Here is a 26,715-nt window from a genome sequence, read left to right as displayed (position 1 = left end):
ATTGAGTAAGTTGCATGCTAATTCCGAAATATGCAACTAAACTGGGCAAAGAAAATCAGTTGACGGCAATGGAGAAAGAATGGTCAATGATAAGTAATAATTACGGGCATAATTATCGACTGAGACATACGTAAGAATTTTCATTTGAGAAAGAAAACAATCGCGGAGACACGGGAAAGGCCCCATTGCCAAAGAAATTTGTTTGTGTCAATATAGTTACGAGAATTTTGCAAGGAATCGTGTTCAGCTTATTTTGGTAGGAAAGCTTCCCACGGATTCTTGTAGCCAGATCTAAAAATGCAAATAAGGGAATGAAAAATAAAAATCGTCGACAGCAGGATTCGAACCTGCGCAGGCAAAGCCCAACAGATTTCGAGTCTGTCTCCTTAACCACTCGGACATATCGACCATGTTGCACATACCAGCAACAGTGCTTATATATATTGAGGCGTGTTTTGTCAGCAGCGTTGAAATAGGAGAATCGGATTGAGAGTATTTTCAGGGCCGCGTCCCGGAGCATAAACAGAGGCCCATTAGACGATGACGTGCTTTGCCATGTGAGCTTCTGGAAACCACAGAACAGCCCAACACGGCCCACATAAAAGGCCCAACGCGCACCTCTCCATCCTCTTCTCTAGTTCTCTCCCCTTCCAGCGGCGATGACGAGAGCCACGAGACCCCGGCTAACCGGCGGCGTCTCCCGCGCAAACCTAAAACAAACGCCCTAGATATCCCGCGAAGCGCCGCCGCCCAAGAAGCTTCCGCCTCCCACCCGCCGGGTCTCCGTCGTGTCGCCTCGCTTCTGATTTCGACGCACGCAGCTAGGTATTTGTGCGCTCTCAGATCTCTCTCGCTCCATTTTTTGTTCTATCTCTAGCTTTGTCTACCTGCCCTAAGCCTGCAAGGTCATACTCACATTTAATCAACTACAGTAATTGATTAATTAATAGGTTGTGATGCAGTCTGCATTGTTCCTGGAGCCGCAGCAGCGGATGCGGATGCAGTAACTTGCGTTGCTCCCAGGTTTGTGTCTGGTATCTTCTGCAGAATCCAATTTTCTATCCTACTACCTTTTTCTTCCCTAATGATAGGACGATTTAGAATTAGAAACTGAAGCTAGAAAATCCTGACCATGTTGTGTTGTCTTTTGACAAGCACATAAGAATCCAGGAAAATATACACAGAGTAAAACCAGGGTAATTTCATTCTCCAAAGAGTGACGTACGAGGTGTATGTATGTCCAGAAAAGGACATCAAAACATTTATAACAAATAGAATACAGTACTTATTTTAGCCTTTTTTAGGTGAAACATACAATGGTTCACACAACACTATTTGTGGAGAATAATTCATCACACACTTTTAGACTGTATATGTGGATTCCTGGAGAGCCCATCCCACGCATGCAAATCCTACAAATTAAGTTGAGTAAACCTTTTTGTTACACAGATTCCTGGCTACTAAAATTTGAGGGGTCAAAAATGAAATCACATTTTTACACTGAATTCTTTTTTTCTTCTTGTGTACACATTCTTCTACCTATCAACACCACCTAATCACTAGTTACATGGACTGAAGTGGTATGTTGAAGTTAAAACTAAACTATTACAATCTAAGTAATGAAATAAAGCACCCGTAGAATCCTCTTCCCAACAGATTCTAAAATCAACGAGGAAATTCTGCTGAAGATATCATATCCTGCTCCATGGAATAGCACCTGGAGAGAGCCTGAGAAGCCGGATTAGCGCCAAGCTCAACCACATTCTTTGCCGTGGACAGAGAAGCAGACTTGGACTTTGCCGGAGTTGGCAACAATGGCTTGGTCTCGCTGCCCCTTCCCAACTCCTCTTTGCATGTTCTACTAGGTCTCCTAGCTCTGAGCATCTGCAGCCTCAACTCCACTTCTTTCATTTTAGGTCTCTTCTCCCCTTTAGTCCTCAGGCACGCCTCCGCGACCGACACAATCTCGTCGATCTCGCTTCGGACAGCTTCTTCTACGATTTGAGCATCAATTATATCCATCACAGTGTCATCTCTTAGCCCTCGGAGGAAGTAATGGCACAGGTTCTGCTTGTCGCCAAATGAGTCGAGGAAAATCGGCTTCTTGCGTGTTAGGAGCTCGACGAGTATCACGCCGAAGCTGTATACGTCGCTCTTCTCGGTTAACTGTCCGGTATAGTAATATTCTGGATCCAAGTACCCGAACGTGCCCTGTACAATCGTGACCACATGAGTCTGGTCGATGGAAATGGACCTGGAAGCGCCAAAATCTGAGACCTTCGTGGCAAATGTGTCATCCAAGAGTATGTTGGTTGATTTCACATCTCTATGGAAGATTGGCATTGCAGCAGAGGAGTGGAGGTAGGCAAGTGCCCCTGCAGCCTCTAGGGCAATCCTGGTACGATCGTCCCATGTTAGCAAGCATTTTGCGCACGGATCGCCGCCATGGAGAAGGTCATGGAGCGTGCCATTGGAGATGAACTCGTACACGAGAAGGGGCACCTCGGACTCGAGGCAACAGCCGAAGAGTTTCACGACGTTGCGATGGATGACCTGGGACAGAATGGAGACCTCATTGACAAACTGGTCGATCTCGCTCTGCTCCACCATCTTGGACCTCTTGATTGCCACGACTCGCTGGTCGGATAGGATCCCCTTGTAAACCGTGCCGTGCCCTCCATGCCCGAGGATTCGCGTCGAGTCGAAGTTGTTGGTTGCTTTCTCTAGCTCGTCCAGGGAGAATATCCTTGTGCTATGAGTGACACTTCCTCCACTGGTGGATGAGATCAGCTGCTCCAAGAGTAGGCCTTTGTTTTTTCTGAAGAACGCCCTTCGAATTTTCTTTTGGGTGCTTCTCTTCCATCTTCTCACTAGTACAACCGCAATTAATGCTAGAGCTAGAACCCCTAAACCGCTGCCAATCCCAGTAGCAACTCCTGCGTGAGAGTAATTAAGTGCAACAAATGGAATTTTAAGTTTTTTGGCGATCGGAACACTTAAGACAGTGAATTCTAAGGGAAACCTGACATACCCAAAAGAAGATTTTGCCGCTTATTTATAGTGCACTGATTTCTTATTGTGTCAAAAGACATGGCTTGAGGACAGCAATGGTAGCTTCCTTTCAAATTATAGCACTTCCCATTGCATTTATTGGGTATCTGACACTCATCAATATCTGCAAATAGAATTTGTCGAAATGTAAACAGTATTGGATAAACATATCGTTCATTTGCTTTTTTTCAACTACACATCATTAATATATGCAAATGTGTATCATAGAATTACTTCCCTTGGAAATTCATGTGCAATCTCCACATTTTTGTGACATACTATAAAATAGAATAAACAGAACTAGAAGAACACATACCTGTGCATCCATTTTGGACATAAGGGTTTCCTTCAAAGCCAGAAGAGCACTTGCAACGATAACCAATATAGACCTTCCCATGTGTGACACCGAGGCACTCGCTGTTTGTGCTACGGCATGCATATGAACTCTTGTTCTTTGCATTTTTGCATGTAAGATTGGTCGCAGACCACCTCCAAACACCATACTCCTCAGACAAATCAGACTTATCCAATCCATATACCAATTGCTGACCAAAATATCCAGATGCACCATAGTATACTGATAGGAACTTCGTGTTTGCGTCGTTGAATTCCGAAAGCTTGTTGACATACAAGAGCCCATCGTCTAATGAAATATTTGTCACTTCGTACTTTACAGGTGGCCTTCCGATAAGAAGGCGGTTGGACGCGCAATTCATTTGAAATCTCCTTCTAGCATAACAACCTGATTCAAGCCCAAACGGGAAAGGAATGTTTGTGCTGCCACATGATCTAGAACAGTTCACTTTTGGGGTAGGGTTATACTCTGTTTCAGTTAGGAAATATTAGTAACCAAATATATGCAATGAGATAAATATCAAATTAGCAAATGAAGCACTCTGTACAAATACACTTGAAGTTCATGTTTCTGAATATCATTTCCAGTATATTCTTAAAACTTCACTGCATCAGATGAGCAAACTATCTACAAAACTTGGTAAAAGGTACAGTTTTAGATAGCCAGAGTTCTTGTAGGTACCTTGTTTGCAATCATCAAGAAGGTAGGGATTGCCATCATCAGATGTACCAGAGCAGGAACAGGAGTATCCTCCATTTGCCACATCCACACAATTGCTACTGCTGCAGGCATAACTCGTCTTATCATCCAATAAAGCCTTCGCACAATTGGGCTTATCCGTGATCACGGTCGAGAGGTATGCCGAGGAAGCACCGACAGTATTCGCGTTTATCTTATCGGACAACAGGTCGGCAATGCTGAACTTATATGAGTACAATGTCAAGAAGGCCTTGATGGTGGTGATGTTAGCAAACGGCGGCGGTACTACCGTCTCTTCGTCCTTGACGATGGTCACCCTAAAGCCTCGGAACGGCACGGGGAACGTGACGGTGCAGCAGCCCATGCCGTTGCAGATCCCACCTTCTGTGGCCAAGAGCATGGTGGCCATGGGGGCGCACTTGACGGTGCAATGGCCGATGACGCCACCGGTGTCTGGATCGAACAAATAGACCCCGAAGCCGCAGCCGAGGAAAGCCAGGTAGTTGTAGGTCATGATGTTGAGGTTCTTCCCTGGAGAGTCCCAGGACAGGTTGTAGGTGCTGATACCCGGAACCATGGGGATGATTTGCACGATGGAGGCAAGGACGGTCCCTGAAGGGAAGAGGCCGGTTACCCGGGTGGTGGTGTTGCCGAGGAAGAGCTTCGGAGGCTGGGTAGCGGTGTCGCAGATGAGCTCAAAGCCTCCTCCTCGCCGGAAGCAGCCTGGCCCGACGCCGAAAGGGTAACTGATGCTCACATCCCCACATGTTTTGGGGCAGTGTGCAAGGGTGGAGGTGGAGGGAGAGGAAGGAGGGGCTGCGGATGACACCACGGCAGTGGTTGATGCTAAGCTCCACACCAGAACCACCAGCTTCATGTAAGATAATACTACAATTCCATCTGTAGAACCCATGAGGACAGAGTAACAGAGCACACCTTGTATGTTATAGAGTATACCACAATTTGGGGGATCGATGCTTGGGCTATGTATCTATTCTGCTTGATCACCTTTGTGTTTGACTTTCCTTGCATATAAATTTCAGGCCCGGCGGCATGCTCGTCAGCCAAGCGAAGCACATCAACACAGATTCGTCTGAAAGGGGGAAAAGGTTGTTTCATTTGGTCATGGATTCATGAGGTGTATATTTGCTACATCATTATCTGGAATAAAGATTTGTTGACTTGTGTGATCTGGTCTTGGGGGCGACCTCTATTTTCTGACACGGGTGCACTAGCTTGGGCAAAGCTCATTTGGCTTCTGCTATGTTTGACACCAATGCAGAATAACACAAGATTGATGTGATGGCCAATTGCGTGGGTAGCAAACTTGTGGTCAAAAGTCTTGCCGTCTCGGTCAATCCAGGATCAAAGATTTGTACATACTGTGATGAGCACCCTGGCTTGTAGAATCGGTGCTGATAAAGTGATAGATGGAGACGCATCACCATACGAAAGATCATAGTAACTACAGGACTGTTTGGAGTCAAGAAGACTTGCTAGGGAGAAGAACTGAGGAGGCTAAGCTAGATCCTGTAACAGTTTCAACTGTTCAGGTATTTCAAATACTGCAGTTTTTTATTCGTGTGCTTTTAGTGGAACCATTTGGCTGCGTTCTTTTCGGATTCTAGAACCGGCTTCTCCAGAAAGCTGGGGAAGGGCAACTTCTCAGAGAAGCTGGGTCCAGGAAGCCAAAAAGAACTGGCCCTTTATCTTTTTTGCCAACAAAAACGTATATGGTTGCTGCAGAGAAGAAAATAAAAATTTTATTCCTAAAATAATAAAACAAAGGATATACTGTAGTAAAGTTTTATTCATCCAAATCAAATTACACAGCAATAAAGGAAACATGTATATCGTGGTAACGACAACACAACATTTTGTAAATTAAGGCCCGCTCGAAAAGTGGGGCTTTATTATTTAATTTATTTAAAGAGCACATAAAATTAAGGAGCAATAATAAGTAGATAATGATCGAGATGCGCGCACACACACACACTGGTACTCTTCATGGCTAGAGATCTTCTTCCCTGGTCACGTACTGGACATCAAAGCTATTCATGCCAGTAAACATGCCATCGTCATGATAGGTCGTCTCCACGGTCCCGTCGTACAGAACATCCTTCTGCGTGTAGGAGAAGGGGACATCGCATTTAGCCTGCCTTGCAACCGCACTTACGGTCACCTTCTTCATGGGCGGCACCGTGACCTCATACTCCACATTCTGTTCCTTCTGCTTCTCCTCGACGGTTTCCCCAGCTGAATGACTTGGAGAACTCGTAGTCGAATTCGATGGTGAGACCGGCTCCTATTTTCGGGATCCCGACTTCAATCGTGGTCGAGACTCCTGCCTTGTGCGAGACGGTCGTGTCCCAGGTCCTTGTCTCCTTCTGCGTGAGCTTCAGGGATAGCTTCAGTTTGCTGCTCTATTTGGCGCTGCGGTTTACAGCCGATGCCGAGACCATGCTGAAGTCCGTGCCGCCGTAGATCCTGGGGCTATCTGTTTCGTTGTACACAACATTGTAGATCTCCCGGCTTAGAACTGGCTCTTCCAGCAACAGTTTTGCTTCTTCCGCGATGCTGCCGCTGCTGCTGCTGCTGCTGCTGCTGCCAGCTTCAGTTCCTAACCTATCGTCTGCAGTACTCTTACATAGTTGATTGTTCTGAATGTTCTCGAGTGTAAAGTAATTCCCAACTTTAGCCACCTTGAATACCTTCTCAGGCTCCAGTGTACCAACTCTTGCTGCGTCAGCTCGTATACAACGAACACCAATTCCCCTCTCGAGCGCCCAATACCTGCCGTTACCTCTGGATTTTAAAGTGACGGTTCCGTCATTATTACTGACAACTGTGTTGATCGCTCTTGGATCTGAGACTTGAGATGCTGTAAATTCAAGATAATCATTGTCTCCCAGCCTGAGGTATTTCCCGTTGTTGCCTTTGAAAGCAACATATCGAGGCAACACTGCAAGCTGCGACAAATCAATGAGTATGAAGAAACTCGGCTCACTTCCTAGCCAAAAGAAGTCTCTGGGTCTTCTCTCCTTCGGTTCACCCTCCATATCCGGTTGAGTTGTGAACGTAGCATATTGTTTTAGCTGGACATGGAAGAAGCTGCCATATACAATAAACGATTGTACAGCTAGTTAATATATGTAAGCGCTCAAATAAGGTATATAGTACGTTCATTGATTTTTTGTGCTCAAAACGAAATTGACGTGTGCGTGCGTGCCCAAATTGGCTGGCCAACAAAAGCATACGAAATTACTAGAAAGATTGAACATTTTTCACTTTTCCCTTTCCATGTTTTGTATTATTCTAGATCCACTTTGTTCTTCTGTTTGTTCGGCTTTTATATTTTAGTTGTTTTTCTCTCTCTTTTTTTTCCTTCTTCATTTTCCCCTTATATGTGTTTTATTTCATTTTCTTCTTATTTTATTATTGCTTATTTTTGTGTATACATCTTTTTTATTCTTTGCCGATTTATGTTGTTATTATCTTTTTTTTTGTTAAAAGGCTTGTTATTCACAAAAGTGTTCGTAATTGTTGTTTGACGTACATATCAGTTTTGTTGGGGGTATGGTCCCACTTGTTTTGATTACTATGATGCATTTCTTTCTCTCAAGGTATAAGAATGTCTAACTCGGATATAAGTCACGCTTTTCTTAATGTTGTCCACATTGTTGAATTGTTTTCATGATTTTGTTTCAAACATTCCTTTAGTGTTGCTCACAATGGTTAATGTGGGGTTTTTTTAATCCTGGAGATAATTTTATATAGACCGTACCTTTTTCTCTTTTTAATAGATCTATTATTCATGGACAAGTTGCGCACGTTCCAAATGTCGTAATTGTAAAAACAATATATGTGCAATTAGATTAGTTGCTTGTTTCAAAGACTAAGATTAATTGCATACAATTGTTTTTGTTTTATTTTCATGCCTTTTTTCTTTCTTTCTTTTTTGCGAGGAAAAAGGTTTACATGCCTCTCTTTTTCTGTTACTTATTATATACATAAGCGCTCAAATAAGGTAATATACGAGTCGGACATTCTTAACGTTAACAGTAAAAAATGTATTATTTTCGCAGCTATAGTTTTTGCAACGTGCGAGTAATCATTCAAAATTATATATGGCTATACATTGAAGAGAAAGAAATGCATCATAGTAGTCAAAACAAGTGATCGAGACCACACACACGTCCCAACAAAACTGATATGTACATAAAAAAAGTAAAAAAATCATTACGAGCACTTTTGTGAATAACAAGCTAGCCTTTTAACAAAAAAACCATAATAACAACATACATCGGCAAAAACCTCTAGCTAGATAATTAAAATTAAGTTGAGGAAAAAGAAAAGACGTACCTGACGGATCGGAGAGGGTCACTCGGATGATCGCCACTGGCATTGAAGGTGGGCTCAAACAAGGTGCATGATGGCTTAGACGGGTCCTCCTCCGGCTTATCCGCGACGCCCATGACGGCGAAGCTGATGCCGCCGGCTGGCTGCTCGGGCACCCAGTACTTGTTGTTGTAGCATCTGACGTGCACCAGCCCTTGGTACTCCCTGGACAGCTCGATGTAGAACCTGACGTGAGGCCTCATGAGGCCCCCGTCGTCCAACATTACCTCGCCGAACTTGCTGCCGGCGGCCAATTCCTCCGCCGCCGCACGCCCTCTTTGCACGGTGCTCAGGTTTGTTGGTTGCCCCGGGTGATCGCCACGCATTTCGGGAACCCCCACACTTGAGCCATCGATCGATCGGCTCTAGCTTTCTCAAGACTCGATCAGTATTAATTAGATTTAGATATATGCGTGGGAGAGATAGCTAGGGATTTTGGGCACCGATCGGTATGTATGTATGTATGTATGTATGTATGTATGTATGTATGTATGTATGTATGTATGTATGTATGTATGTATGTATGTATGTATGTATGTATGTATGTATGTATGTATGTATGTATGTATGTATGTATGTATGTATGTATGTATGTATGTATGTATGTATGTATGTATGTATGTATGTATGTATGTATGTATGTATGTATGTATGTATGTATGTATGTATGTATGTATGTATGTATGTATGTATGTATGTATGTATGTATGTATGTATGTATGTATGTATGTATGTATGTATGTATGTATGTATGTATGTATGTATGTATGTATGTATGTATGTATGTATGTATGTATGTATGTATGTATGTATGTATGTATGTATGTATGTATGTATGTATGTATGTATGTATGTATGTATGTATGTATGTATGTATGTATGTATGTATGTATGTATGTATGTATGTATGTATGTATGTGGGCATATTGCATGACTGAGCACTATCACGAGCTAGAGGCGACCACACAAAACTTATCGTCTGGGCCGCGCGCACTCGATCCGGCCTGCAAGTATATATGTGTCGACATATCTGCAAATGTATATATATGCACGTTTGTTACGTGTGTGTGCCTTCTCTTTGGTGTCTAAAATTAAGACTCCGTGTGAATACATCGGGCTAGCTAGTTCAGCTAACTAGCGACGGACAAAGAGTGACCAACCGCTTAATATCGGGAATCAGCGTAGTGATAATGTGATAGTATATTCGATCGATCTTCAAGTTTTTTCTCATCGATGCCGAGACAATATAAAATGTACTCCCTCCGATCGATGCCGAGACAATTCATATTAATTGTCTTAAATTTGTTCAAATATGAATGGATGTATTTATGTCTGAAAAGCGTCTAGATACATGTAATATTCCGACAGCTAATATGGATACGAGGAATATTTATTTTTTGTTCTCTGGCGGATCAAACCGGATAATCGGATACATCTCGTCTCATCTATAGTATGGATGGACATGCCAAGAAAGCACATTGGTGGTCCAATCACAAGGATCTCTTGTATCCACACAGTGCAAGCAGGATCAGATGGTCAGGGACTCTTCTGGCTGAAATGGGACAAGAGGATGCATTTTTGTTATCCTTCAAATAACCATACCAAGTAGCCATTAAAAGCACGAGTTTAGCAGGAAAAATAAAATGAATCTGCAGCGTGCATGCTTAATTTATTCGGTACGATCCAGCGTACGTCCGAGAACCGAACGGACGAGACTGTATGCATTTTGTTTATCACATACTCCCTCCGTCCCATATTAAATGACGAAATATTACATGTATTTAGACGTTTTTTAACACAGATACATACATATTTATACATATTTTGAACAAATTTGACCGGAAGGAGTTACAAGATCGATCGACGGGATGCCCATCGTGGCTAATGTGGCAACTAGTACGTGGTCAAAGTCTCTTGGTTAATTAATCCAAGGTGAAAGATCAAAGATGCATGTGTACTGCTTACATCTAAGTTCATTCATTGGTCCGGATGATAGTAAATTCATGCCATGCATGCACTCATTCAACCGACTGAGTTGCATGCACACTCGAGGCTGAAGTTGCAAAAAAAAAGAACAGGTTTAGTATCTCCACGAGTTTTTATAACGTACATATGAATATACTCCCTCCGACCCATATTACTTGTCTCAAATTTGTCCATATATGAATGTATGAATGTTTAAAAAGCGTCTAGATACATGTAATATTTCGACAAGTAATTTCGATCGGAGGTAGTATAAGAGTTTTGATTAAAAAGAGAGAAACACATATATACGCCTCTCTCTCTCTCTCGGAATTAAGGGACTGTTTGGTTGCCACCCTGAGATCCATGCCTGATAAAATCTAGTGCCTGATAGTAGCCTGAAAAATAGATATTTTCTGCCTGACCAGGCTGCCCCGAGGACATGTTGTTTGGTTGCTGCCTGTGCCTGGAGATGGTTTGTTTCGTTGTTCTAGGACAAAAGTGCACATGCGTCAACTCTTATCTGTAATGAAAGCAAAATTAGTGTCCAGGCAGCAGCTACACCAGACCCAGGCGCTCAAATTCAGAGGCCTAAGCCAGGCTAAACAAGCCATGGTGTGTCCGAGCCGGGCTAAAAAGATGTCAAGTTGTTCAGTCAGGCTAGCAATATACTACCTCCGTTTTATAATTTATGTGTCAAATTTGCCTAAAAATGAATGTATCTTTTTAAAAAACGTTTAGATACATTTCGACAAGAATATATTATGAAACGGAGTGAGTATTTCTCAGGCATGAACCAAACAACATTCAGGCAGAGATCAGGGAACCTACCGGTCAGGCACGAAGTGCCCAGGATGCAAACCAAACAGGCCCTAATTCTCCCGCGCGGGTTTCTCTCTTCCCCAGTTCGAATCCGAGTCGGAGATGTCTCACGCGGATTCACCGGCCATATAATGCCAGCCAGCCCCAAAGGCCCCAAGAAATCACAACCGGTTTCCCAATCTTAATTCCTAGCTATAGTTTTTCGATCGATCCCATGGCTCCGCCGGATCCACTCCTCGGCTTCCCTGCTCCCGGACTCGGCCATGGCCACCACGCCGAGCAGCAGCGCTCGCCCCGGCGCAACAAGAGGAAGCCGGCCGCCGGCGTCGGCGACGAAGGCCACCACCGCCCGGAGCCGGAGCCGGAGGCTCATCGAACCGCCACGCGGCGGCGCATCAGCGGCAGCGCTACTGCCGAGGAAACCAGCACGCTGCCGCATCCGGCGAGGCGATTCGTCGAACACACAGAGGGCGGCAGCGGCTTCCTCTGCTACGGCGGACAGTATAATTATCAGCAGCCGGCGGCGGCCGAGAGCAGCTGCACGGTGGCGCAGCCCATCTTCATCGACGACGATGAGGAGTTCGTCGTCACCCCGGCGGCTGCGGGGCTCGGCGAGCGCGACGGCGGCGGCTCGCCCTGTCCAGAGCCAGAGCCAGAGCAGCCTGCGGTAATGCCGCTACGGGCGTGCGGGGAGAAGCAGGAGGGGCGCTACGAGCTGCTTTCGGCGTACCTGCCGCCGCCACTCCCCGACGCCGGCGAGGAGGAGGAGGACGCGCTGCCGTGGTGGTCGGCGGCGGCGGTGCCTCGATACTTCTCGCCGGTCGACGTCTTCTGGGGCACCGAGAACGGGGTCTGGATGTACTTGAGTCAAGAAATTAATCTGACATTGTATTGTATCATGTCTAATTGTCTAGAATATACATCATCGTAAGTACTCCCTGAATTAGGATCAGGAGTTGCGAAACGCTAGCTGTACATATGTTAAGACATCATCATGACCATCCTCTCTCTTTTGGATGTTCATTTTGGGCAACCTGTCGATCTCGAATTCTCAGACCAAACGGGTCCACATTTTGCCAAATGTAATGAACATCGTAGAGTGAAAATTCAAACTCTTGTATCTGAATTTAATGTACTCTTTATTTCACTCAATATTAATTTCATTACCCCCTGTAAATTGGATACTCGCCACGCTAGCTGTGAATCTATCCCTCCCTAATAATAAAAGCAAGAAGGTTTTCTTCGTCGTCGTCCGCCGCGCATCAATTTTCGTGTCTGTCCTGATTTTCCGTGTCTCCTTACACTCCATCGAATCTTTCTTTTCCTATTCCCACGGGGCTGCCTTCCCAGGCCGCCACCACCGACTTAACTGTGCGCGCAACAGCTCCCTGCGGTGACCGCTCTTGATACGCGTCGGCGCCGGATTAGATTCCCGTGCAAGAGATGAGCAAAGGGGTTCAGGGCTCACCGGCTCTATCCAAACATGAATTTTCGCGTGCACATGTTTAAGAGGCCGTGGCAACGCACGGCCACTGTGCTAGTTGAGATTAAAAGAAAGAAAGAAAGAAAATCCTCCTTCAACTTTTTTCACAAACCTCGTTCTATACTCCATTGATGCAAATGACGACGACAAACACAATTCCCAGAACCAACTTGCAAGGGTATTATGTGGGTAAAAAAAAAACTACCGATAGAAAATCCATGATATATACGTGGCCTTTACTGGTTGGGATCGAGAATATTCATGTGCGTACGTCCCACTTTTTGAAGGCGTTGCAAGGACTTGGACTAACCGTTGATATTGAATAGTTTCATATATAGATGTAGAGAGATCGGGAGATAATGAAATTCTTCATTTGTCAGGAAATTAATATTTATACGTTGCTTTTTTCTACAAGTGTTGTGGAACTGTAATCATTTCGTACATCGATATGTTATTTTAATTTTTCTATATAGTTTGATTCGTAGATGTGTGGAAAAAAAAAGTTCGTTCAAAAAAATTCGTAGTCGTAACATTTCTAATAGCTTTAAAACATTCATGGGGGGCCTATGTTTTGAAAATTGTGTCTTTGTCATACTGAACACTTCTTATGTGTGTTGAATCAATTTTTTGGTATTACTTGGAAACATGCACACATACTGAACACTTTTATGTGTTTTGAATTTCGAAATAGAATAGATAAGTCAATATATATAGTGTGCGGGGCACGCTTCCTTGAAAACACAGCTGCACCCAATAAAAAGTTTGTAACTGACCCTCCTTCTAGATGCCTACTATATTTGGATACTGCATCCAGTGAATTAACTCTTGCACCGAACCAATCATAAACAATTTCCTTCTAAATATACCTATCAAGGTAGGCATCCAAATTAATTCCTGAAAAACAGCAATAAAAAGGGCTGTGATCAGTGTCCATGTAACTGCCTATTAATTTGGATAACCACCATCCAATTAATATCTTCCTGATCATCATGGTGCCAAAAAAAGCCAGCGCGCCCCATCTATTTAACAGCCCCCAATTCCACTCCTGTCGAACACAATCACCACATAAACCATCTCAATTAAGCAACAAACAACCGACGACATCCAAATCAAGAAACAAAGAAAGATGAGGACCTCATCTAGCAGCTTGATCTTCCTCCACATCGCCGTCGCCGGGGCCATGATCTCCGGCGCCACAGGCTGCGGAGAGCCATTCAAGCAAGAACCCGGGATCTCGGAGCATCATCTCTACGTGGGCTCATGGGAGCCGATCCTGAACCTGAATGACCCAAGCATCCGGGAGCTGGGCAGCTGGGCTGTGGCCCAGTACGGGATGCATGCCAACTGCAGGCTCAAGTTCAACAAGGTTGTCAGCGGCAGGAAGCAGCTGGTGCCGGTGGCTGGGGTCACCTACGAGCTCTTCATCGACGCCTCGCCGGAGCTGGCTGCGGCGGGAGGAGGAAGTTCGACGGGTTTGTACAAGGCCGTGGTTCATGAGAAGGCCGGGGCTAACAGCCGCAAGCTTGTCTCCTTTGCCAAGGCCAAGTTGTAGTAGTAGTGATATATGATCATTGTGTTATGGAAGAAGGGGTTTAATAATCAAATAAATGAATGAATTAATTTGTCCTCTCTTATTGTCTCGTGTGTTTTGTGGAATTAACACTGGTGTTAGCAGCAGTCGTGCATTTTGCAAGGGCATGTCAGAAAATTTGTTGAAGAAAATACAGACGTACTACTGTACTTCACTACTTCAGCTAATACTGTTCAGGAGTATATTGTGATGCTCGATCGGACAGAGGAAGTTTCTTTCTTTCTGCAAGCTAGCCTTTTCAGACTCCCATTCTGATAATGTTTCTCAGTTGTTCACAAATGGACTGAGTTGCCCGCTGCTTTTGTCAGAATAATTAATATTTCTTGGACTAACCGTTGATCTTGAATAGTTTCATACTGTATTTTTTTTTGAAAGGGAGTTTCATACTGTATATAGATGTAGAGAGATTGGAAGATAATGAAACTCTGCCTTTTTCAGAAAATTAATATTTATAGGTTGCTTTTTTCTACAAGTGTTGTGGAACTGTAATTATTTCGCTCCGTACATCTATATGTTATTTTATTTTTTCTATTTTGATTCGTAGTCGTGTCCATCATCACTCGCATGCTTTTTTCTACAAGTGTTTGGATGTTTTTATGCGTGAACCACATACATGCATGCCCGATCGACACCTAGTAAAATCTTCAAATACGTGCACGTATAAAGCTCTCTCTCAATCCGATTCGGAGCCGAGATCAAGCGATGTCTCCATTAAGCAAATGCGGATCTGGGCCGCAGGCAAACCAGCCCATGGACCGGGTTGTGAGAAAAAAATTCAGCATCTACCATCGAAGATTTGGGCTTAGGCCCAGGGTGCAGCCCAACCTTCGACAGCTGCTGAATCTTCCTCCCGCAGGCCCAGGCCCAGGCCAACGGAAAACGCACGCGCGGACACAAAGAGAGGAATCGGGGGACTGCCCGCTAGTACTACGAGGCTTCGAGAGAAGAAGAGAGACCGAACCGTGGCCGCCGGCGACGTCTGCAAGAGAGAGAAGGAGAGAGACCGAACCGTGGCCGCCGCCGCCCGCCGGCGTTCTTCCAGCCTCCAGGAGCTTCTCCTCAACTCGCCTCGCTTCGCCTAGCCACACGCGGCTCCCCCGCCCGCGGTGCTAGGTCACGGACTCGCCGTCGCCGGCTCGCCGTCCGGGCGTCGCCGAATCGTCATCTTCGCAAACATTGGCTCCTCCTCTTCTAATAAGGTGGTAAGATCCTCTTCGCCTCCAATTTGATTCGGTTCTGTTCGCCTCTAACGCCGGTGATTTCCAGGGTCCGTTTTGCCCAATAGAATCGGGGTTCGTCGAGGAATCACCTGTGATAATGCTAATTGTCCACAGTCGCCATTGAAGATTTGAAGCCGCAGAACCCTCGTTCTATACTCCATGGATGCAAATAATGATGACAGTAACAGTTCCCAAAGCCAAGTAAGTTTTTAGCCCCCTCTCTTCTTCCATCACAGGTTGATCGCCGATTCGCCACGCATCTATGTTCATATTGCTGCTGTATAATCGAACAGTTTGAATGTTAAATAGAGGAAATTTATGGTCTGTATGTGTAACTATATTTAGTTTGGGATTATGCAGGGACCAGAGGATGAAGATAGGCTAAGCATGCTGACTGATGATGTTTTACTGTCTATCTTGTTGAAAGTCGGTTTACGTATGGCCGCAAGGACAAGCGTGCTCTCTACACGGTGGAGGCATCTGCCTTGGTTGCTACCTGAGCTCAGCATCAATGTCAAAGATTTTCTGTCTGATCCAGACTCTGACCCTATTGAGGCCAATGATATGGAGGAAGCTATGGTGTCTTCAACCAAAGCAGCCAGGAGTTTCTTGTCTAAATCAAGAGAAGGATTCACCATTTCAAGGCTGCAGGTTAAGCTCTACTTGATTGATACTTTCTTGTTTGACATTGGACCACTGGTAGGTGATGCAATCGACAGTGATTTGTTGAGAGATTTGGATCTCGCCGTTCTTGACGAGACAGATCCTATTGACTGTAGTGAGGAGGATATGCTACAGCGAGCCCGAGAAATAGAGGGGGTTTTCAGTGCCTGCCCCAGTGTGCTCCGTTGCCTCACAAAGCTCTCTCTCTACCATGTAAGCTTTGACAAATCGGACATGCGCCATGTCCTGTTTGAGTGCTGCAAGCATCTGAAACATCTAAGCCTCACCCAATGTGATACTGGTCCTAATGCGTTATTTAAGATTGATGCCCCAAACTCAAAGCTCACTGTTCTAGAACTGGACAAGTGTCGGTTTGAGAGACTTGAGTTGGTGTGCCTTCCGAAATTGGAGAAGCTCCGATGGTTTACTTGGGTATCTTGGTTTGCCCCTTGGCATTTGGTTTTGTCCCATCTCATGGGGTATTAGAACTCACAAATGCTGCTACAGTTAGTCAAAGCTCCTTTAAATTGAGTGAGCTTCTACGTGGAACCACAGGCATACATACTCTCAAATGGGGATTCGAAGGAGAAAAGGTGAGTACTAGTTTGTTCCTGCAAAGTGGTCACTTTTTTGTATCTGTTATGTTGTCACAGCTATCTGAGTCTCATGGACGTGCTTATGCATGATAGAGAACAATGATTTATAAATTCTTTGATAAACTCTGTGCTTGCGACCTATTCATTCTTATTCTGTTTATTTATTATCTTGTGATCAGGTTTGGATGCAACCTGAAATGAAGCAACTATGCACCGCATTCAACAAGCTAAGGAAGCTCTCCGTGTGTGGTATCTTTGTTGAATTTGACATTTTATGGATGATGGCCCTGCTTGCAGCGGCACCCTGTATTGAGATATTACATATCGAGGTGATGTATTTGTCTGCCTTTTCTGTTGAAATTATGTTTCATTTTTTCATTCTCACATTTAGAGCATTGGGTTCTTCACAAATTTCACCAAAATCCAACTACATATGTAACTGATTGTTCACACGAATATAGGTATGGGAACATGCATGTGATCTGGATGACGAGGACGGACGGCGTTACTTCCATGAAAGGAGGACTCCTCAGTGGGATATGCAGTTTGACGAGACCAAGAATTGTCTTTTAAAAGAGCTAGAATTCGTTGGCTTTAAGTTGCTGGAACAACAGTTTACATTTATAAGATCCATACTAGAGCGATCTCCCAACTTGCAGAAGATTGTTCTGAAAGGAGATGAGCAATGCGAGTACTGTGATGCCCTTGATGGTCCTCCTTCTCCTTCAAAATTCCCGAAGAAGGATGAACAAGAAATGGTGGTCGAGCAAATTAGAGATGGCATATTCTCGCCGCAAATAATTTTTGATCAATAAGAAGCTGTGATAAACTAGTTAGACAGATGGTATATCTCTGGTCAAATCGTCTCTGTTGTATATCGTCTCCATTAGAGATGGCATCTAATGGTGAATGAGTGTAGCCTGAGCCTGCTGTATACTCCCTCCGTCCCTAAATACTTGTCGTGATTTTAGTGCAAATTTACGCTAAAACCACGACAAGTATTTAGGAACGGAGGGAGTATATGTTAAGGGATCATCACCCTCTCTTTAGGATCATTCATTTTAGGCAACCTGTCGATCTCGAATTCTCGACCAAACAGATCCACATTTTGCCAAATGCCAACGATCGTATTGGGTCAAAAGAAGATTTTGCTGCTTATTTGTAGTGCACTGATTTCGTATTGGGTCAAAACACATGGCCTGATGATAGCAATGGTAGCTTCCTTTCGAATTATAGTATGTACCACTACAATTATTGGGTATCAGACACTGGTCAATGTCTGCAAATAGAATTTGTTGAAACTTGAACAGGTGTTGATAATATATCATCTACTACTGGGAAGAATGCCAGAACGGTATGCAGGGGAAGGAAGTGTGTTGTATGTTTTCCTGTTTTCTTTAGAATTTAGCATTAGCTTGTCGGAGAATTTGACACGCAGTGCTGAACTTTGGTGATATGGCAAATTTGACCATGATTACATTGTAGATGCCCATAGTTCCGAACCATAAGGAAGAATACAAACTGTTATTACAACTTAAATCTCAACAAAATATTTGGACTGAGATATATCCCTTATTACAGCTTATTATTCAAATATTATTTGCAGTGCGAACATGCCATCTCTAATCCGCATAGCGACTATTTCTTGCTCATCCTTCTTGGGGAATTTTGATGGATGGGGTGGTGCATCAACAGCGTCACACCACCTGCATTGCTGATCTCCTTTCAGAACAATCTTCTGCAAGTTGGGAGATCGCTGCAGCATGGATCTTATAAATTTATACTGTTGTTCTAGGGACCTAAAGCCAACAAATTCTAGCTCTTTTCAGCTAAGTTTGTGAAAAACTAAACTTGTTATGGAGAAGGAAAGAAAGGCAGCATAAGATAGGACGGGGAAAAGGGCAAATACATTACATCAATCTGTAAAATCTCGATAGTTGGTGCCGCCACAAGAAAGGCCGTTGTCCATAAAATGTCAAATTCAACAAAGATACCACGCACGGCCAGCTTCCTTAGCTTGTTGAATGCAGTGCATAGTTGCTTCATTACAGGTTGCATCCATAGCTGATGAGAAGAACAGCTATGTCAATTTTCTATCATATATAAACACATACTCCCTCCCTCCAACAAAGGATGTCTCAAGTTTGTCAAAATTTGAATATATCTAGACATGACTTAGTGTATAGATGCATTCAAATTTAGTCAAAGTTGAGACATCCTTTGTCGGACGAAAGGAGTACAAGATATAACTCTGATAGCTGCGACAACATAATGAATATAAAGAAGATGTGGCCACTTGGTGAAAATAAACTTACGTTTTCTCCTTGGGAATCCAATGTGAGGGTATGTATGCCTGTGGCTCCATGTAGAAGCTCACTTAATTTAAATTCATATTGATCGCATATTGCAGCACATGAGAGTTCTAATTCCCCAAGAGACGGGAGGAAACCAAATGCTAAGGGGGCATAATGAGATACCCAGGTATTCCATGTGAGCTTCTCCAATTTCGGAAGGCAGATAACATCAAGTCTCTCAAAGCGACACGCATTGAGTTCTAGAAAGGAGACTTTTGAGTTTGGTGCATCAATCTTAAAGAAAGATGAAGGTCCAGTATCACAATGACAGAGGCTCAGATGCTTCAGTTGCTTGCAGCAGTCAAACAGGACATGGTGCATGTCCAAATCTTCAAAGCTTACGTTGCGTAGAGTGAGTTTTGTGAGGCAATGGAGCACACTAGGGTAGGCAACGAAAAAACCCTCTATTTTTTGGGCTCGCAGCAGCATATCCTCCTCACTAACGTCAAGAAGATGTAGTTGCCGGCGATCTGAAACTCACGTGAACACCTGGACTCACACACACACGCGAACTGGAAAAACTCAAAGAGAGACGTGAGGATCTGCGCTGTGTAAAACGTGCAGCTTTTCTGTTGCTTTCTTCCCTTTATTTATACCGGCGTCGAAGTGATCCGGATATGCAGGAAACTACAAGCTGATCTCGCGAGCTTACCGGCCATGCCATCCCATGACGCTCGATGTGACTTCGCCACTAAAGGCGCCACTCCCGGTTGCCATCGTGCCATCCCACGCGACCCGGTCGACGCTAGTTAAAAGCTACTGAAAATAACTGACGAAACTGACGGACGCGAGGCGTGGACATATACACACTGCTCGGCCGATTATTCAGCTAACTCTAACTGAAAGTGCTAACAGAATGGGCAGCGGGATTATTCAACAGAAGATCTGTCTCATCAAGAATGGCGAGATCCAAATCTTTCAACAAACCACGGTCGATTGCATCACCTACCAGTGGGCCAATGTCGCACAAGAAAGTGTCGATCAGGTAGAGCTTAAGGTGCAGCCTTGAAATGGTGAATCCTTTCCTTGATTCAGACAAGAAACTCCTGGTTGCTTTGGTTAAAGACACCATAGCTTTCTTCATATCATTGGCCTTGATAGGATCAGAGAGGAAATGTTTGACAGGGATGCTGAGCTCAGGTAGCAACAAAGGAAGATTCCTCCACCGTGTAGAGAGCACGCTTGTCCTTGCAGCCGTTCGTACATTGACTTTCCCCAAGATTGACAGTAAAATATCGTCAGTCAGCATGCTGAGCCTATCTTCATCATCCTCCAGTTGCTGCATCGAAAATTATAGACCCATTAATTACCACATAAAAGCGACAAGAACAACACTATATCTAGAAAACTGGTGTCGTAGATTATATAGTATGAGTTCAGGATACGAACTATTTGTCGAACCCGCCGCCGCAATCTGCCGTAGTAGCACACGAGCACAGCCGTGGAGCTCGAAAAAAGATGGAGACGCGCCCGCGCTGCCGTGCCTCGTGACCATGGCGCCCCGGACAGGCGCCGCCGTCGCGAGCCCCATCATCACCACCACCGGCAGCGCCGCCCAGCTCGCCCCGCTGGAGGAGGAGCTGCAGAACAGATCGATGTGCCCCACGCCGCATGGGTGGATCCTGGTCCTGGACCGGGACGCCGCCGCTTGCCTGCTGGATCCCCACAGCCGCCGGAGGATCCCTCTGCCCCCTCTGGCGATCGATCCGCAGCTGCTCCCTTACTGCACCTGCCTCCTCCACCCCGGCGACCCATCGGATCCCGCCGGGTGCCTCGTGCTCCTGGTCGACCCCATCGCCACTTTCCTCTGGCACTGCCGCACCGGCGGCGGCGGCGGCGGCGGGAGCGAGTGGACCAAGCAAGAGTACGACATCGGGACGCAGGGAGACGCGCACTTCGTCGAGAAGCGGATGATCGCCCCCATCGCGCCGTGCGGGGGCAAGTTCTACTTCAACCCGAGACCCACGGAGACGGCGGTGCTAGAGCTGTCCCACGGCGGCGGCCCCGCGCCGGCGTTCAGCTCGTACGACGCCGAGGTCCCGGGTAAGGCGGCCGGGCCAAGGTGTTCCTGCTGGAATCCGAGCCCGCCTCCTCCTCGCTGTACATGGTCAAGGTGCTGCACAGCGGAGGATCCTACGATGAGATCAAGGTGTACAGGATGGACTTCCCCGGCCGCCGGTGGTGCCCCGTCGACGACCTCGGCGGCGGCCGCGCCTTCTTCGTCGGGCCGATGAACTTTGGCGCCTCGTGCGCCGCCGGCGCCGGCAGCGGGATCCAGGAGAACTGCGTCTACTCGCTGGTCGCAGCGGATGACAACTCGTTCAGGGTCTTCAATCTGAAAGACGGGACTTCAGAATTGCGCAACCTCGATGCCCATACGCTGCAGACTGCCGAAAGAACCATCTCCTTTTGGGTGCTTCCAATGCATCAACAGCTTAAATAGAAGTTTCTTTTTTCCTTCTGCCTGCCCTCATGTATTCCTTCCGATACATATTAATTGTCGAAATATTACATGTATCTAAACGCTTTAAACATAATACATTTATATTTAGGCAAATTTGAGACGATTAATATGAATCGGAGTTGTTTTACCTAGAACAAGTGGTGTTAATTAAGTTAGTAGTCATGCTTGAATGCGACTGAAATAATAAACGTTTTTGCGTATGTCCACGTGGAAGAGTTGTATCTCTAGCAAAAGCTGATTTCCCTCTATTTTTTCGTTAATTATGTCTAAGATAACTCCTGGCTCGGTGGCGCTACTCGTTTCTTCTTGTTTTTTAACGATCGGTCGTCCTGGATTTCCACGGTTCAAAGCTAATTTGACCAATATATTTTCGAGGCGTAAATGCACACACTTTTTTTATAAGTGTTTTCTGTAATCAATATTGAACTAAGGATAAAAGTTGGACTTATTCATAATTTATTATGCGTACAAGTATTTTTTTAATAATCGTATAAAATCTTCTTATTGACTGGAAACAATAGTTACAACTTCGATTAAGAGAGATAGAATGCTATCGGGTGGGGAGCTAAACCAAGAACTAATTAATTGGCCTATACTTTGCCAATTCAGCTAACTCGTGGGCGACACGATTTGTCTCGCGAGAGCAATGTGCAAGACATCAAACTGCGCAAGGTTTTCAGGAGACCGAAGCAGTCTTCTTAGATGGCTGCAGCTGCATTCATCAGCTAGTACCACTTTTTTTTGATAGCATCAGCTAGTACCACTTGATAGAGCTTGGACAACGTCGGAAGAATCGGAGTTAATCACAATTGGCACTGACTGGGCTTCCGCTGCCTCGACAGCCAATTTACACAATGTACGTATATGACCGAATTTGCAGAAAGAAAAATGACAATTTCATGTCGAAATTGCTTTCGTCAAACAAGGCCTCAAGAAGGCAGGGCCCCAGCTTCGAACCCACAGGAACGGATGCGTTCTTCCAGAATCAATCAGCATAACTAGAATTCCGTTAGCGTTGATTGTAAGGCAGCAGCCGGCATGCAGAGGCTTCATGAGGCCACTCCCAATGCATGGTTCACTAGAAAAATATATCTCAAAGTTAAAAGATACGGAGGAAGCTAAGGTGCCTTTCTCGCCGCAGAGAATGATGAACAAGAAATGGTGGTCGAGAAATTAGAGATGGCACCGCAAAGAGTTTTTGATCAATAACAAGCTGTGATAAACCAGTTAGACAGATGGTAATTCCTCCGATCCTAAATTATTGTCATGGTTTTAGTTCAAATTTGTATTTGAACCACGACAAGAATTTAGAACCAGAAGGAATATATCTTTGGTCAAATCGTCTTTGTTGTATATTGTCTCGGTTAAAGGTGAAGCAGTGTAGCCCTGTTCTAAGTATGTTAAGAGATCATCATCCTCTTTCTTTAGGATCATTCATTTTGGGCAATCTGTTGATCTCGAATTCTCAACCAAACAGATCCACATTTCGCCAAATGCCAACGATCGTATTGGGTTCAAAAGGAGATTTTGCCGGATTTTTGGGCAAATGATAAATATATTCATATTTAGATAAATTTGAATATGGATCCATCGTGCAAGAGGAACAAAGTCACGTCGTTTTTGATTGCCGACCCAGATGAAAAGAAGCACCGCCGCACGGCTGACTTTAAAACTGGGACGGTGGATGATCCCCAATAGCATCTCCACAGCAGGGAATTTGACGACCGACCTGCGGCTTGCGCACACATCGATTTTTTCTTAATGGGGACGCACACATCATTTTTTTTTTGAATAAACTGAGGGCATCTTGTTAAGTTTTTTTTGAGAATCCATTGAGGCCCGAAAATGTTTACACGAACAGAAAAGAGGTCCATGGCGCTGCCTGCGGCCCAGATGGCCCAAACTAGAGCTGGGGTCGATCTTAGGTTTTTGCAAGTGTAGCCGCCGCCGCCGCGCCACCCCCCCTTCCCCCTGCAATCAGAGATCGGAGAAGGCTCCATGGAATTTCGGCCGGGAAAGGAGCGATAAGGTATGCCCCTCATCCGTGCTTCATTATGGTTTCCCCCTCTGTCTAACGAAGAGCCCCGGGTAAATTTTCAGGCTCCGTTTATTTGCCGCGTGTGATTTTGGGGATCAGCAGCTGCCTGCCCAACACTAAGCAGGGAGGAGATTAGGAGAAGGAACCGAGGCAGTCCTTTTTTTTTCATGGGATTCTGTTGACCAAATAAATTATATGACTGGATTCATAGAAGTAGCAGAGTCAACGTCCCAATCGCAAGCGGAGCCGGTTTTTGCACCGGCGTATTGTTTTAGTTTGGAATAATAATCGGCGAGTTCGTCTTGTTCGAGTCGGATTAGTAACCCCTCCGTTTCGGATTAGGAGGGGGTGCAGTGCTGCAAGCGGAGCAGCTTATATAAACGATAGCAGGATAGAGGCGTCAGGAAGTCGGCTCATCTTGCTTCGGATTAGGAGGGGTGCTGCTGCTGCACGCGGAGCAGCTCATATAGATAAGAACAGAACAGAGGAGTAATCGTCAAGAGTAGTCACCTCTTCGATTCCAAGGTGCTCGCAAAAGCCTTGTTGGATTTAACCCATGGAGTCGAATCATCATAGTAATAATGATAACAGTGTAAGTTATTTTCAGCCCACTCTCTTATTCTTCTACTAGCATGGTGCCTTTTTTGTTCATATGTCATTCTTCAGTTCTCTGTAAAAATAGCTGTACCATGAACTCATTGTCTAGCAGTTTGCTAGATACTGTGTAGTTCTTATCGCTCTATGTTGTAATTAGTCTATCCATACTTTTTTATGCAGCAACTGGAGGATGAAGATAGGCTCAGCATGCTGACTGACGATATTTTACTGTCTATCTTGGGGAAAGTCGGTGTACGAATGTCTGCAAGGACAAGCGTGCTCTCTACACGGTGGAGGCATCTGCCTTGGTTACTACCTGAGCTCAGCATCGATGTCAAAGATTTCTTGTCTGATCCAGACTCTGACCCTATTGAGGCCAATGATATGGAGGAAGCTATGGTGTCTTTAACCAAAGCAACCAGGAGTTTTTTGGCTAAATCAAGAAAAGGATCCACCATTTCGAGGCTCCACCTTCAGCTCTACTTGATCAACACTTTCTTGTGCGACGTTGGCCCACTGGTTGGAGATGCAATCGACGGTGGTTTGTTGAAAGATTTGGATCTCGCCGTTATTGATGAGACAGATCCTATCGACTGCAGTGAGGAGGATATGCTGCAGCGAGCTCAAGAAATAGAGGGTTTTTTCAATGCCTGCCCTAGTGTGCTCCATTGCCTCACAAAGCTCTCTCTCTACCATGTAAGCTTTGACAAATCAGACATGCACCATGTCCTGTTTGAGTGCTGCAAGCATCTGAAACATCTAAGCCTCACCCAATGTGATACTGGTCCTAAAGCGTTATTTAAGATTGATGCCCCAAACTCAAAAATCACTGTCCTAGAACTGGACAAATGTCGGTTTGAGAGACTTGAGTTGGTCTGCCTTCCGAAATTGGAGAAGCTCAAATGGTTTACTTGGGTATCTCGGTTTGCCCCCTTGGCATTTGGTTTTGTCCCATCTATTGGGGAATTAGAACTCACAAGTGCTGCTACATTTAGTCAGAGATCATTTAAATTGAGCGAGCTTCTACGTGGAATCACAGGCATACATACTCTCAAATTGGGATTCGAAGGAGAAAACGTGAGTACTTGTTTGTTCTTGCAAAGTGGTCATTTTTTGTATCTGTTATGTTGTCACAGCTATCTGAGTATCACGGATGTGCTTATTCATGATAGAGCACAATGATTGGCTCTAAATTCTTTGATAAACTCTGTGCTTGCGACCTATTCATTCTTATTCTGTTTATTTATTATCTTGTGATCAGGTTTGGATGCAACCTGAAATGAAGCAACTCTGCACCGCATTCAACAAGCTAAGGAAGCTCTCAGTGTGTGGTATCTTTGTTGAATTTGACATTTTATGGGTGATGGCCTTTCTTGCAGCAGCACCCTCTATTGAGATATTACATATCGAGGTGATGTATTTGTCTACATTTTCTTATGAAATTTCGTTTCATTTTTTAATTCTCACATTTAGAGCATTGGGTTCTTCACAATTTTTACCAAAATTCAACTACATATGTAACTGATTGTTCACACGAATATATAGGTATGGGATCATGCATGCGATCCGGTTGATGAGGAAACACGGCGTTCCTTCCATGAAAGGAGGAATCCTCAGTGGGATATGCAGTTTGATGAGACCAAGAATTGTCTTTTGAAAGTGCTAGAGTTTGTTGGATTTAAGTTGCTGGAACAATGTGCATCGCCATTCGAATATCCTTACTTTCATGCGCAGCATGTATATAGTAAGTGGCAATCGAATACCCAGTTCTTTGCGTACTCAGTCTTCATTATCTAGTGCCGGGTTCCCTGGAGCAGCAGGGGCAGAAGGGGCCGGATCAGCAGCGGCAGCAGGGGCCGGAACAGCAGGGGCAGCAGGGGCCGGATCAGCAGCGGCAGCAGGGGCCGGAACAGCAGCGGCAGCAGGGGCCGGAACAGCAGCGACAGCGTCTGGAGCAAGAGCAGCGTCTGGAGTATCTTCAGATGAAAGAGCCTCTTCCTCCAGCGTCTTGTAAGCCCTCTCCAGGGCAAGAAGCTCTCGTTCAGCTTCTAGAGCTATTGCGTCTTCCTCCAGTGCAGAATCGTACCCCAGTTGCATGAGGTTCTCGACGCGCTGAACTTTTGTCTGGAAACGACGATTGAACAACTTGCGGTCCTTGTTACCCCTAACATTTTAGGAACCAGTTATGCACAAATATATACAATGAAAATATACTGGAAAAGAATGAAAAAACATGAAATAATCCAATAAATTTACAGTGGGGAAACAATGAAATAATCCAATATATATACACTAGCAAAACAGTGACATAATATGATGAACAATGAAAACCATTTGTACATAGACTCTCTCATTGAAGTACTGGACACACATGCAGGTATAATAAAAAGGGAAATAACAAAAAATCTACCAAGCAGAATTG

General features: G+C 44.8%; 5 protein-coding genes, 1 long non-coding RNA gene and 1 other non-coding gene across 11 annotated transcripts; 4 read left to right on the top strand and 3 right to left on the bottom strand.

Moving 5' to 3' along the window:
- Positions 1–326: 326 nt before the first annotated feature.
- Positions 327–408, bottom strand: TRNAS-CGA. The gene has a single exon. It is a non-coding gene; the product is annotated as a tRNA-Ser (tRNA).
- A 215-nt stretch (positions 409–623) lies between these two features.
- On the top strand, positions 624–5,687 carry LOC104584026. 5 transcript variants are annotated; one of them, XR_002962378.1, is made up of 5 exons: positions 624–825; positions 951–1,023; positions 3,728–3,861; positions 5,149–5,214; positions 5,388–5,687. It is a non-coding gene; the product is annotated as an uncharacterized LOC104584026 (long non-coding RNA). The 5 variants fall into 5 exon arrangements; XR_731969.3 differs by having other exon boundaries at positions 5,149–5,243; XR_731968.3 differs by lacking the exon at positions 5,388–5,687 and having other exon boundaries at positions 5,149–5,290.
- LOC100840261 (wall-associated receptor kinase-like 6) lies at positions 1,232–5,150 on the bottom strand. Its single transcript, XM_010238081.3, has 4 exons — positions 4,088–5,150; positions 3,368–3,874; positions 3,032–3,175; positions 1,232–2,936 (listed from the first exon to the last, which is right to left on the bottom strand). Exons 1-4 carry the CDS (start codon positions 5,016–5,018, stop codon positions 1,666–1,668), a joined length of 2,853 nt encoding a protein of 950 aa, XP_010236383.1. The 5' UTR covers positions 5,019–5,150; the 3' UTR covers positions 1,232–1,665.
- Positions 5,688–5,930: 243 nt separating the features above from the next.
- LOC104581934 lies at positions 5,931–9,067 on the bottom strand. The gene is made up of 2 exons (XM_024460694.1): positions 8,468–9,067; positions 5,931–7,216 (listed from the first exon to the last, which is right to left on the bottom strand). Exons 1-2 carry the CDS (start codon positions 8,827–8,829, stop codon positions 6,529–6,531), a joined length of 1,050 nt encoding a protein of 349 aa, XP_024316462.1. The 5' UTR covers positions 8,830–9,067; the 3' UTR covers positions 5,931–6,528.
- A 4,687-nt stretch (positions 9,068–13,754) lies between these two features.
- Positions 13,755–14,425, top strand: LOC100839953 (putative cysteine proteinase inhibitor 7). Its single transcript, XM_003559121.3, has one exon. It carries the CDS (start codon positions 13,897–13,899, stop codon positions 14,320–14,322), a length of 426 nt encoding a protein of 141 aa, XP_003559169.1. The 5' UTR covers positions 13,755–13,896; the 3' UTR covers positions 14,323–14,425.
- Positions 14,426–15,740: 1,315 nt separating this feature from the next.
- Positions 15,741–17,655, top strand: LOC106866866. The gene is made up of 4 exons (XM_014903119.1): positions 15,741–15,782; positions 15,942–16,676; positions 17,020–17,169; positions 17,302–17,655. Exons 1-4 carry the CDS (start codon positions 15,741–15,743, stop codon positions 17,653–17,655), a joined length of 1,281 nt encoding a protein of 426 aa, XP_014758605.1.
- A 5,875-nt stretch (positions 17,656–23,530) lies between these two features.
- On the top strand, positions 23,531–26,438 carry LOC100839039. Its single transcript, XM_010237795.3, has 5 exons — positions 23,531–23,687; positions 23,759–24,288; positions 24,474–25,370; positions 25,555–25,704; positions 25,839–26,438. The coding sequence occupies exons 2-5, from the start codon at positions 24,253–24,255 to the stop codon at positions 26,088–26,090; spliced, it is 1,335 nt and encodes a 444-aa protein (XP_010236097.1). The 5' UTR covers positions 23,531–23,687; positions 23,759–24,252; the 3' UTR covers positions 26,091–26,438.
- Positions 26,439–26,715: the final 277 nt, after the last annotated feature.

Source organism: Brachypodium distachyon, chromosome 1 (genome assembly GCF_000005505.3).
Source record: "Brachypodium distachyon strain Bd21 chromosome 1, Brachypodium_distachyon_v3.0, whole genome shotgun sequence".
Taxonomy (NCBI): domain Eukaryota; kingdom Viridiplantae; phylum Streptophyta; class Magnoliopsida; order Poales; family Poaceae; genus Brachypodium; species Brachypodium distachyon.
The sequence above is the reverse complement of the archived record's forward strand: the minus strand, read 5'-3'. Positions and strand labels throughout refer to the sequence as shown.